At 45.9% G+C, this 13,285-nt stretch overlaps 1 protein-coding gene across 1 annotated transcript in view; it reads left to right on the top strand.

The window, feature by feature from the left end:
- PRR5L (proline rich 5 like) overlaps window positions 1–11,397 on the top strand; it is a 79,902-nt gene extending 68,505 nt beyond the window's left edge. Inside the window, exon 9 of the mRNA XM_040328077.1 lies at window positions 10,405–11,397. Coding sequence (XP_040184011.1) covers window positions 10,405–10,775 — 371 coding nt within the window. The 3' untranslated portion in view covers window positions 10,776–11,397. The remainder of the gene's footprint in view (window positions 1–10,404) is intronic.
- The last annotated feature ends 1,888 nt before the right edge of the window (window positions 11,398–13,285 follow it).

Raw genomic sequence — 13,285 nt, 5'->3', positions numbered from 1 at the left:
GCACTATGACCCCTCTACACCCCAGATATCTCCCCAGCACTCTGACCCCTCTACACCCCAAGATATCCCCCCAGCACTATGACCCCTCTACACCCCAAATATCCCCCCAGCACTCTGACCCCTCTACACCCCAAATATCCCCCCAGCACTCTGACCCCTCTACATCCCAGATATCCCCCCAGCACTTTGACCCCTCTACACCCCAGATATCCCCCCAGCACTATGACCCTCTACACCCCAGATATCCCCCCAGCACTCTGACCCCTCTACACCCCAAGATATCCCACAGCACTATGACCCCTCTACACCCCAGATATCCCCCCAGCACTCTGACCCCTCTAAACCCCAGATATCCCCCAGCACTCTGACCCCTCTACACCCCAGATATCCCCCCAGCACTCTGACCCCTCTACACCCCAAGATATCCCTCAGCACTATGACCCCTCTACACCCCAGATATCCCCCCAGCACTCTGACCCCTCTACACCCCAGATATCCCCCCAGCACTCTGACCCCTCTACACCCCAGATATCCCCCCAGCACTCTGACCCCTCTACACCCCAGATATCCCCCCAGCACTCTGACCCCTCTACACCCCAGATATCCCCCCAGCACTCTGACCCCTCTACACCCCAGATATCCCCCCAGCACTCTGACCCCTCTACACCCCAGATATCCCCCCAGCACTATGACCCCTCTACACCCTAGATATCCCCTACCTCCCACCTACTTGATTTCTGTTTATCTGCACTGTCTCCATTGTAGGGGCCCCAGAGCATTACTTTGCCCAGGGGCCCATGATGCTATTAAGATGGCCCTGGATGCACCCAAGTCAATCCATCGCTCAGCTTGGGTATAACCAGCCAGTTGGATTCTTTACATGCGATTACTACCGGTGGCAATAGCCAAGCAGTAATCGTTGTGTTCTCTCGCCCGGGAATACGCTTCACACCCCCCTGCTGGCAGAACATAATAGTGCTGCAAGAGGCATTCTCCCATCAACACTGACTGTGTTAATGAGGGTGGGGGGGGGTGTGAAAATCAATCAATAATTTTTTTCTTCTCCCCGTGGTGGAAGGAAAGAAAATGAAATCCTCCATGGGCTGCATTACACCTGCACATTGCGGGAACACGCCCAAAATCCGTTGCTTTCCCTCAACGCACAAAAATGCCCTACCCTTTTCTCAGGTCGCGCAGCAGTGCCATTCATTTTTTTTTTTGCCCCCCACACATCATGCCAATGCGCAGTTCCATGCGTTTTGGTGTGGCACATTTTTCTGAAATGGGTGGGTTACTCATTTCTTGCGCCTAAGGTTTATTTTTTAAATGAACGGGCTGCCCTAAAACTTGACGCATGGGAAAGTTACAGAAATGCACAAAAAAGTGCATGCCCTCTGTAGCATCTGCTGGGTGTGAACAGAGCCTGAAGAGTGATTCACAGTGGATTGCTCTTCAGAGGATGTTTGACATGGATGGTAAGGAGGCATTTTGTTGCCTCCTCGCCACCTGCTTTAACACCTAAAAACCTGCAACCATGTGTATTGCATGTATTCGCAGCACAGCTCCACTCAGTTGAATGAGTTACATTTGTCGCATGGCGGTGGGGATCATTTTTTCCGCAGCATGTCTATACCCCTTTTTGGGGTCGGCCAACATGTGGCCCAAACAACTCTCTTCATGGCATCCCAGCTGCAGCATGAATAGCCTCTGCCTTTGCAGTTAAAGGGGGAGTGTTTGGAAGGGGGGTTGGGGGTTGGATAAAAACATGGCATAACATGCATCTTGAGCTGGTCCTTTAACCACTTGCTTACTGGGCACATATACCCCCTTCCTGCCCAGGCGAAATTTCAGCTTCCGGCACTGCGTCGCTTTAACTGACAATTGCGCGGCCGTGCGACGTGGCCCCCCCAGTGGCCGGAGGAGTCGAGGACGTCTATAGATATCCTCCCGGCAATTGAGAGCTACCTTGTGGCCGTCTTTTCACTATAGCAGGGATACCAAGTGGTTAATGAATTGTGGTATTAATGAATTCATTAATTCAGGGCTGCAGTCTCTGACCATCTCTTCTATTAGGGCTGCAGTCTCTGACCATCTCTTCTATTAGGGCTGCATTCACACCTGAGCGTAGCGGTTTGGTCGTTTTTTCCGGGGTTTTGGTATTCACGCGTATTCGAGCGTTTGCATACAGCGTCGTCCGACGTTTTTGAACTTCAAAGTTTTTTATTTTAGCCAATAGGAAAAATTATCATCTTTTCATCACTTGTTGCTATGTTTGTAGATTTTTTTTATCTTCTGTTCTGTATCTTTATGTTCTATTGATTAAAGTGACAAAACTCCGGTAGAAACGCTCGTTGTCGCGCTAGACGCTTGAATCAAGCGTTTCTATTACTTTCTATGGGAATACAAATGTTCTAAAACGCCCAAATCCGCCCAATTTGCGCGACAAAAAAGGGTCCGGAACTTGTTTGAGCTTCAGGCGTTCGGCGTCAGGCGTTTTGGAGTGATGTGAACAATCTCCATAGAGAATAATGTTTTTTTTCCCCTCTAGCGTTTTGGAGCTTCACGCTTCAGGCGACAAAACGCTCAGGTGTGAATGCAGCCTTAGGGCTGCAGTCTCTGACCATCACTTTTATCAGGGATGAAATTTGACCATCTCTTCTATCAGGGCTGCAGTCTCTGACCATCACTTCTATCAGGGCTGAAATTTGACCATCTCTTCTATCAGGGCTGCAGCAGTCTCTGACCATCTCTTACATGGTTACATAGTCAGGTTGAAAAAGAAACAAGTCCATCCAGTTTTTCAATATTATGTAAAATAAAGACAAAGGGCCTGATCCACAAAAGGGATACGCCGGCGTATCTACTGATACGCTGTCGTATCCCTGTTTCTATCTATGCGACTGATTCACAGAATCAGTTACGCATAGATATTCCTAAGATCCGGCAGGTGTAATAGTTTTACACTGCCGGATCTTAGGATGCAGTACCTCGGCCGCCGATGGGGGCATTTCTCGTCGAAATTCCGCGTCGGGTATGCAAATTAGCACTTACGGAGATCCACGAAGCGGTTTCCCTTCGTGAAGTCTCCGTAAGTTGTTAGTTTGCAAACGCAAAATTAGGGCTACTTTTACAAAGTGTAAAGTTAGTACACCATGTAAAAGTAGACCCTTCTTTCCCGCGACGCTGTCAAATTTTTTTTAAAATTTTTTTTTTTTCCCGCCTCATCTCTTTTTTTTCCCGACGCAACTTTTTTTACCCAAGCGATTCACAAAACTCGGCGTAACGTAACTTCGTGCAAAGCACGTCTGGAAAATCGCGTCGGGAGCATGCGCAGTACGTCCGGCGCGGGAGCGCGCCTAATTTAAATGGGACTCGCCCCATTAGATTGGGCACGCCTTGCGCCGGACAGATTTAAGTTACACAGCCGAAAATTTCTAGGTAAGTGCTTTGTGGATCGGGCACTTAGGTAGAAATTTTGCGGCGGTGTAACTTAAATAGGAAGATTTAAGTTAAGCCCGCTGGCTGTGGATCTGGCCTTAAATTCTTAAACATATTGTATGTTATTAGTATCAGTTTCTATGATATTGTGCACACAGGGGTAGATCTAAAGTCCCATCACCCAATCTCCCCCTTTGCTTGCATTTTCGCTTGTCTTGCTATAAAAGCGTGGCGTGTGACCCTTGCATGTATACGTGCTCTACCTCCGATATGTTCCGTGCCTCGGGAGAAACTTCCCTGGAATCCTCGTCCCTCCGCTCTGGACGCTCGGCCCTCGGGCTAAACTTCAGGTTGAAAAGTTTACCATTTCAGTGTTTTCAGCCCTCAGTGTCACAACAAGTCCCAACCTATCACAGGCCTCCGATGACATTTCTTACATTTCTGCCCGACAGTCCCGGAGACCCTAGAGCCCACCAAACAGCTTCACTTTGGGGCCCCAGACTGAAAAATCTACGAGCCCTGAGTGTTCAGTTTGTAGAATGACGTGGGACTGAGGACCGGATTACTGCTTTGCAATGTGTTGAAGCCCATGCGATGCGATTCTGGCAATCGCATTTTGTTTTGCGATCTGTTTCGAGGTGTCTTTTAATATAATCTAAGATTGACACCCGCAGCAGATCGCATGGATGCCAAGCAATGCGAGGAAACGCAGCAAATGTGCGTTTCCCGCATCACATCGGTGTGAACCGGGGCTTGCTGTCCAATTGCAGCCTGCAGGGGGCGGTGTGGAGTTGACCGAGCTGTGTTACTCAAATGTCTGGTTAGGCAGTGTAACATTTTCGATTGAATGGAAAGAAATGCGAAAGGCCCTTTCACACTGATCCCTTTTTGATGCATTTTTTGGGGTAGAAAAAGCAGAGAAATGCATGAAAAATGTATCCCTTTAGAATGTATGGAATACAAATGCGCACATGCCGAAAAATCGGTTTGTTTCCGTTTTTTTGCTTGTTTTTTTTTTGTTTGTTTTCCGGGTCATTCATACATTTTAAAAAAATCAGAAATTCGAAAAAAAAAAATAGAATATTAGGAAAAAGTTGAAAAGAAATGGAAATTTGAAAAAAAAAATAGAAGAAAAAAAAATCGGATATTCGAAAACAATTTGGAAATTCAAAACCCGAAAAGCTGAAATAATAACTAATAATAACTATTACTATTCTAGGTATTGTAATCTCCTTTAACCACTTCCATACCAGGCACTTGCGCACCTTCCCGCCCAAGCCAATTTTCAGCTTTCAGCGCTGTCGCAATTTGAATGACAATTGCGCTGTCATGCTACACTGTACCCAAATGACATTTTTATCATTTTGTTCCCACAAATGGAGCTTTCTTTTGGTGGTATTTGATCACCTCTGAAATTTTTATTTTTTGCGCAACAACTAAAAAAAGACTGACATTTTTGAAAAAAAATGTTTTTATTTTATTTTTGTTAATTTTTTGTAAATAAGTAAGTTTCCTTCTTCAATTATGGGCACCGATAAGGTGGCACTGGTGGGCACTGTGAACGTAACGAATACTAAATGTGTGCAAAGTTACCAAAGAATGAAACAATTTAATAGTTAATAATACAAAAAATTTTTTTTATTATTATTATTATTTCTTATTAATTTGTTCCATTCATACGGCATTCGTTATTTTGGATAATTGGTCACTTCCGATAAATTTGTATTCGTTACATTCACCAACGGCCAAATTTTGAAAGTAAATTCCAATACCTATAATTTAATAGTTAGTAATAGCTAAGTTATTTTTTTTCAAATTTACAAATTTTCGGGTTTTAGAATTTCCGATTTATATATATTTTTTTTTTTTTACGAATTTCTAAAATTACGTTTTTGTTTTTTGAGAATTAAAATTTACGAATATTCGGAAAAGTTTGTTAAAGCGGAGGTTCACACACTGTTCCCAGGAGAGAGTGGGGACCAGTGACGGCGTGCCGCGATCCTCGCGCATGCGCAGTAGGGAATTGGGCAGTGAAGCCGCAAGGCTTCACTTCTTTATTACCTCACCGAGGATAGCGGCGGAAGCAGCCGAGGACCGAGCTATTGCTCAGCCTTGGCTGCTGACATCGCGGGCACGCTGGACAGGTAAGTGTCCATTTTTTAAAAGTCAGCAGCTGCAGTATTTGTAGCTGCTGGCTTTTAAAAAAATAAAACGGGTGGACCTCCACTTTGAACTGGGGTTCCAACCACAATTAGCATTTTTTAAATGTATGTCCTTTCATCCTGCGTTTTTATAATATAAATCCGGTCACTTACTATTTTACAATCTGCCGCCGCTCCGCATAGTTATTCAAAAAAGATCACACCGATGTCCACACCGTTGTCCTTTTTGCTGGTGGGCATTGTGAAGCCCACAAGCACTTACTTCCTGGAAGTCTTGGATGGGGAGTGATAATTGGGTAGCGCACTGCATCCTGGGAAATGATGACACACATTTCCCAGGAGCATTAGAGGGAGATGATGTCAGGATCCTAGGTGATTCCAAAGGCAGATTTCGTGGGACCGCATAGCAACAGGCATTTCCAGATGAGTAAAATTTCTTTTTTCTTTTTTAGGTCTAATGAGCACAATAATGGAAAAAAAAATTTGGAATGGAAACTCCACTTTAAGTGGATTTTCGTTAATTCGTATATTTCCAAATTAATTTGACGAAATTCGTTAAACAAATTCGGAATGAAACAAATTGCGCACGTCTAGTGTGGATCTCTTCACACCAGTGCGCTGCGGGGTGCGATGCATGATGAATCTTTGGTGCGCTTTTCAACAGCGCACCAAAAATGCAAATCGCATTGATTTTTATAGAAAACGCAGCAACTTCCAGAGGTGCATGATTCTAGTCCAGGAGTTCAGAACATGCGGCAAAATATGCATGTGCATTTTTTTTATTGCATTTATTCAATGGAGCCGTGAGAAAGCACCCTAATACATGGAGAAGTAAAGCCGACCCCCGTCTGTGTATTTCAGTGGCGTATTCCGCCGTTTTCCCGGAGCTTTGCCGCCTACACAAAGATCTCCACCTTGATCAGACCACCTAGGGGTAATCCTACACATCCTCATTACATTTTTCTGTTGTAAAGGTCAGACCTTCGTGGTATAAAAGTATCCCGGTGAGCAGCGCCTTTCATCCCTAATGCCTTCTTCCGGAAATCGATTTTTATCAGACGATGGATATACGCTGCCTTTCTCAGCTCTTCCTAATGACGCCAAAACCAACGCTAAAGAAAAAAAAAAAAAAAAAATAAGAACAGAGGGCCATATTCTCAAAGATATCCGGCGGCGTAACGTATCTCGTTTACGTTACTCCGCCGCAAGTTTAACGGGCAAGTGCCTGATTCCCCAACCACTTACCTGTAAACTTGCGGCGGCTTAGCGTAAAGTCCACTAGCGGAAGCACTCCTAATTCAAATGATCCTGGTAGGGGGCGTAGATCATTTTAAATTAGGCGCGCTCCCGCGCCGATCGTACTGCGCATGCTCCGTCGGGCTAAATGACGTCGCACGGACGTCATTTGTTTTGACGGTAACGTAAATGGCGTCCAGCGCCATTCACAGACGACTTACGCAAACGACGTTAAATTTTCAAATTGCGACGCGGGAACGACGGCCATACTTAACATTGAGTACGCCACCTAGGGGGCATGTTTATCTTTACGCCGCGTATCGCTTACGGAAACGACGTAAAAACACTACGACGGGCAAGCGTACGTTCGTGAATCGGCGCGACTAGTCATTTGCATATTCTACGCTGACCGCAAAGGAAACGCCACCTAACGGTCAGCGTAGATATTGCAGCCTAAGATACAACGGCGCTGGCCGTCGTATCTTAGGCATGTTTAAGTGTATCTCAGCTTGAGAATACACTTAAACATACGATGGGCTTAGAATCGGACTTACATCGGCGTATCTGCTGATACGCCGGCGTAATTCTTTGAGAATATGTCCCAGAGATCCATCTTGTTTCCCTGTAATGATGTGCATGCTCATAACAAACTTATTTCATGGGGATTTGCAGTAGTTTGGAATAAGGAAACCTGATTCCTGATTGGCTGGAATTATTGCCCAGTAAACTTTTTCTTTGATCGTAATGATTTTTGAAAAGCTATTCTTCTTCTTTTATGAATGGAGTAATGAAGGGTCAACCCCTGTTGGGCGTTTTATTGCCATCTGTGTCTTCACCGGTGCTGTAACTATAGTCATAACAGACCACATGACTGCTATAGGGCCTGGAGGTGGGAGGGGGTCCCATTCATAGCTCCCAACTGTCCCTGATTTGGAGCAATGTCCCTCTGTCCCTCTTTCCGCCTCATTTGTCCCTCATTTTGGTCTGATCTATATAGTTGTATATAAAATGAACTTTTTATCTATCATAAAGTGTTTCCCAGTGCTAAACCTTTCATCCAATTTCTAAATTGCTGCATTTGTAAATTCCAAAAGCCAATATAAAGGAATAGTAGTGTTAAAAAAAAAAACACTTGTGGGTTTAACCAATCTTGTTTTTTTTGTACAATTCTCCTTTTAAGGGGGCGTGACAAGGGGGGGGGGGTGTCCTATGCCTGCATACTTTTGCTGATAGGTCCCTCATTCCCATCCCAAAAAGTTGGGAGGTATGGTGCAAGGAGGAGCAGTTCTGCTGCATGTCCTGTGTGAGGCCGAGATTCGTAGTTTACAGAAGGAAGATATGTTAGTTCAGTTCCCAGGAAGATACTATGGCCCGGATTCACAAAGCACTTACGCAGACGTATCTCCAGATACGCCGCGTAAGTGCAAATATGCGCCGTCGTATCTATGCGCCGTGCCCACAAACTAAGATACGCCTAAAAACATGGCTTCATCCGACCAATGTAACTTGCCTACGCAGGCGTAGAGTCGGCGCATATTTACGCTGGACGCATTTGGCGCTCCCATTGATTTTCTATGCACATATGCAAATGAGGGAGATACGCCGATTCACAAACGTCTGTCCGTCCGTCCGCAGTGCGCGTAAAGTCATACGTCCGGCGTAAAGTTATGCCCCATAAAGGAGGTGTAACTCAGCAGCATCCATGCAAAGGGAACACAAGCCGACGTATTTTACGTAGTTTTCGTAGGACGTGAATATGACTAGGCGTAGGTTACGTTCACGCCGTAGGCAGTGATCCGGCGTATCTTAGGGAGTAGTTCTGACGTGATTCTGAGCATGTGCACTGGGATGTGTCCACGGGATGGTGCATGCACCGTTCGTTATATGTATCTGTCTGGTGCTCGGCCCATCATTTGCATGGGGTCACGCCTCATTTGCATGGCTCATGCCCACTTCCACATACGCCGGCTTACGCCTAGGAAACCCAGCGCAGTTTTGGCAGCACTGGCTTTGTGAATCCAGTGCTTGCCTCTCTGCGTCGGCGTAGCGTAAATGAGATACGCTACGGCGGCATAAATGTGCGCCGATGTCTGTGAATCCGGGCCAATGACACTGGATTTCTGGCAGGGTCAGCAGATATTTTCTGTATGTGCTAAAAGTGGCCTTTGTCTGGGGGAAAAAGGAAACGAATGGAGCCACCACATCTAAGGTCTGGTGGGCTACAATACATGACGTTATTGGATTTTTTTGGGTTCAAATATCCTATAAAGTAGCAGAAAACACAATGTAGTAACATGGCCCTCTACAGGTTAGATAATGGTACTGCAGTCAATGTGTTTCCTATATCTGAAGGGCCAGATTCACGTAGATCTGCGGCGGCGCAAGTTTTACGTTACGCCTCCGCAAGTTTTACGGGCAAGTGCTTGATTCACAAAGCACTTGCCTGTAAATTTGCGGCGGCGTAGCGTAAATCCCCGGCGCAAGCCCGCGTAATTCAAATCAGCCGGGTAGGGGGCGTAGATCATTTAAATTAGGCGCGTTCCCGCGCCGAACCTAAGGCGCATGCGCCGTCCCTAAAAATTTCCCGACGTGCATTGCGCTAAATGACGTCGCAAGGACGTCATTTGTTTCGACCTGAACGTAATTGACGTCCAGCCCTATTCACGGACAAATTATGCAAACGACGTTAAATTTCAAAATTTCGACGCGGGAACGACGGCCATACTTAACATAGGATACGCCACCTAGGGGGCATGTTTATCTTTACGCCGCGTATCTCTTACGGAAACGGCGTATCTTTACTGCGACGGGCAAGCGTACGTTCGTGAATCGGCGTAAACTACTCATTAGCATATTCTACGCCGACCTCAATGGACGCGCCACCTAGCGGCCAGCGTAAATATTGCACCCTAAGATACGACGGCGCAGGCCGTCGTATCTTAGGCATGTTTAAGTGTATCTCAGTTTGAGAATACATTTAGGCATACGACGGGCTTAGATTCGGAGTTACGTCGGAGTATCTACTAATACGCCGGCGTAACTCTTTGTGAATCTGGCCCGAAGTCTCCAGATTTATTTTTATTTTTTTTCTCAACTTGGGCATTATTCAATCTGAAACACAAGCAGCACTGGACCTTGGAGAGGACTTTCTTTGGGTACAGCATTGTAAAGGAGGATAGTGTCTTAGCACAACTATTTTATTTATAGATATAGATATATATAGATATATATAGATATATATATATATATATATATATATATATATATATATATAGATATATATATATAGATATATATATATAGATAGATAGATAGATAGATAGATAGATAGATAGATAGATAGATAGATAGATAGATAGATAGATAGAGATATATATATATATATATATATATATATATATATATATATATATATATATATATATATATATATCACCCTCTGGGCTCCTGTATTTTTTTTTTAAAAGATGGGGTTAGGCTTTCAGCTGCAGTTTATTGGTTTGCTTCACTGTAATAATAATCATTTTTGTTAATTTCTCTGCGTTGTCTACATTTTTATTTTCTCCAGATCATCGCTTCCCCAAGTGTCACATGAGGTCGGATCCAATGTCCTATAACTCTCACGTTGGCGCCTCACTTTCTATCGAACGCTCCTTGTCCCCCCTGACGGAACAGGAAGGCGAGGCGTACCTGGAGAGATGCGGCAGCATTCGGAGGCACACAGTCGCCAACGGTCACACAGACATCCAGCTCCTGGCTATGGCTTCCATCATGCACCCCCGATCGGAGGACACCGAGCTCTCGGACCCATGTCTGCTCCTTCAACCCAACTTCACCCAGCGACATTTCAGCAGCGAACCAAACATTGCGGACAGTCCAACAGAACTGAGTAGCTCTCTGCAAGACGGGTCCGAACACAGCTGTACGACCCCCAGCTGACCCTTGACCCCCGTCTTGATTACCAGGACACCAGTCTCAGCAATAACACATATCAAGCTACTTGAAATAAGGACCAGAAACTGGATTTTAGCAGCTGGAATCCCATTTTAGGAGTCTTTTCACAGTCTGGCACACTGGTCGGTGGAAAGTCAAGATTGCACTGTTAAGGAACTGCCCAGCAAAACCGATTCATTTCTAGTTGTGGATAGAGTGGGAAAGGGTTAGAACCTCTGTTGGGGTTTAATTGCCGTGCAAGACTAGTGGGGAAAAAAACTGGCCCATCGATTTTAACTTGTCAGATTAATCAAAATATGACTGGGCACAGGGGCCCTGGTGAGGCTGAATACTACAAAACGGGATTCCTCGTAAGGAGAGGATATTTGTCAGCACACCACAGATCTTCAGATTACGTCCAAACTTTTTTTTTTGAAGAACAATCGCGTCACAAACGGCAAAGTGCAACATTTCAGAGCAGCGCGTTACCCCTTCATCAGGTATGTGATGTCATTACATGCCTGACGAAGTCATCACATTCGTCAACAAAGGGAAAAAGGTTCTAACCCTTCATCAGATGCCTGACCTTTCATCACATGCCTGACCCTTCTAAAAGTTTCTACCCCCCCCCCTTCATCACATGCCTGACGAAGGGGCCATCACATGCCTGACAAAGTCATCACATTCCTCAGCAAAGGGAAAAGGTTCTAACCCTTCATCACATGCCTGACCTTTCATCACATGCCTGACCCTTCTAAAAGTTTTTACCCCCCCCTTCATCACATGCCTGACGAAGGGGCCATCACATGCCTGATGAAGTCATCACATTCCTCAACAAAGGGAAAGGGTTCTAACCCTTCATCAGATGCCTGACCTTTCATCACATGTCTGACCCTTCTAAAAGTTTTTATCCCCCCCCTCATCACATGCCTGACGAAGGGGCCATCACATGCCTGATGAAGTCATCACATTCCTCAACAAAGGGAAAAGGTTCTAACCCTTCATCAGATGCCTGACCTTTCATCACATGCCTGACCCTTCTAAAAGTTTTTACCCCCCTTCATCACATGCCTGACGAAGGCGCCATCACATTCCCGATTAAGGGAAAAGGTTCTAACCCTTCATCACATGCCTGGCCGTTCTAAAATGTTCTATTCCTTCATCACATGCCTGAGGAAGGGAAGTTTCTAACCCTTCATCACCTGCCTGACCTATAATTACAGGCCTGACCCTTCTAAAAGGTTCTAACTCTTTATTACATGCCTTACGAAGGGATCATCACATGCCTGACAAAGGGAAAAGGTTCTAACCTTTCATCACCTTCCTGACGAAGGGGGTCACCACCTGCCTGACGAAGGGGGTCACCACCTGCCTGACGAAGGGGGTCACCACCTTCCTGACCAAGGGGGTCATCACCTTCCTGACCAAGGGGGTCACCACCTGCCTGACGAAGGGGGTCACCACCTGCCTGACGAAGGGGGTCACCACCTGCCTGATGGAGGGGGTCATCACCTTCCTGACGAAGGGGGTCATCCCCTTCCTGACCAAGGGGGTCATCACCTGCCTGACCAAGGGGGTCATCACCTGCCTGACCAAGGGGATCATCACCTTCCTGACCAAGGGGGTCACCACCTGCCTGACGAAGGGGGTCACCACCTGCCTGATGGAGGTGTCCTGCACAGCTCTGAAACATTGCTCTTTGCTGTTTCTGATGTGGTTGTTCTTTAATAAAAAGAAGTTTGGACGTAATCTGAAGATCTGTAGTGTTCTGGCAAGTATCTACACTGTACTCGGCAGCTTCCAGTTTCCAGCTGGTGATTGCTGCAGGACCCATTTTTTTTTTACAGCATATTCCGGGAACATGTGCAATGGGAAATATGGACGATTCCAGAATTGAGGACCACAAACACAAAGTATAATGAGGACACCAGACAGTGTTTGTAGGAATCCTAAATAGTTTAACATTGGATCACAGCAGTATTCATAAAACACATTTCCGGGGTTCAATGACCCCCCCCCCCCCTCTTTCTTCAGGTGTTAATCATACAATCACAAGAAATAATAATTCATTGTGTTTGAAATTTAGAAACACCCGATATCAGTGAATCAGCTAATGCATTAAAGAGGTGGGACCCTGAAACGTGTTGGATTACCATATTTATCGGGGTATTGTGCGCTCCGGCGTATAGCGCGCACCCCTAATGTAGACCCGAAATTCCTGTAAAAAAAAAACATTTTATTACTTACAGTTTTGGTGTCTTGCCCGGCGGACTTGTCCTGTCCGGCGTCCGTCTGCGGCCTCGGTGGTATCCTCCCGGCTTCTCCCGCGCTGTCTCCGAGTCGAATCCCTGCTTCCCGCGCTCAGTTTGAACGCCTCCGCCGACATATACCGAGCGCAGTACACTCGGGCACGTTCGGCCACGCTCGGCTTCTCACGCATAAACGTCACAGAGCGTGATCACGAGCGAAGTCGAGCCTGGCCGAGTGTACTGCGCTCGGTATATGTCGGCGGAGGC

The sequence above is a fragment of the Rana temporaria genome, chromosome 11 (assembly GCF_905171775.1).
Source record: "Rana temporaria chromosome 11, aRanTem1.1, whole genome shotgun sequence".
NCBI lineage: Eukaryota > Metazoa > Chordata > Amphibia > Anura > Ranidae > Rana > Rana temporaria.
This window is presented reverse-complemented; position numbering and strand designations above follow the sequence as displayed.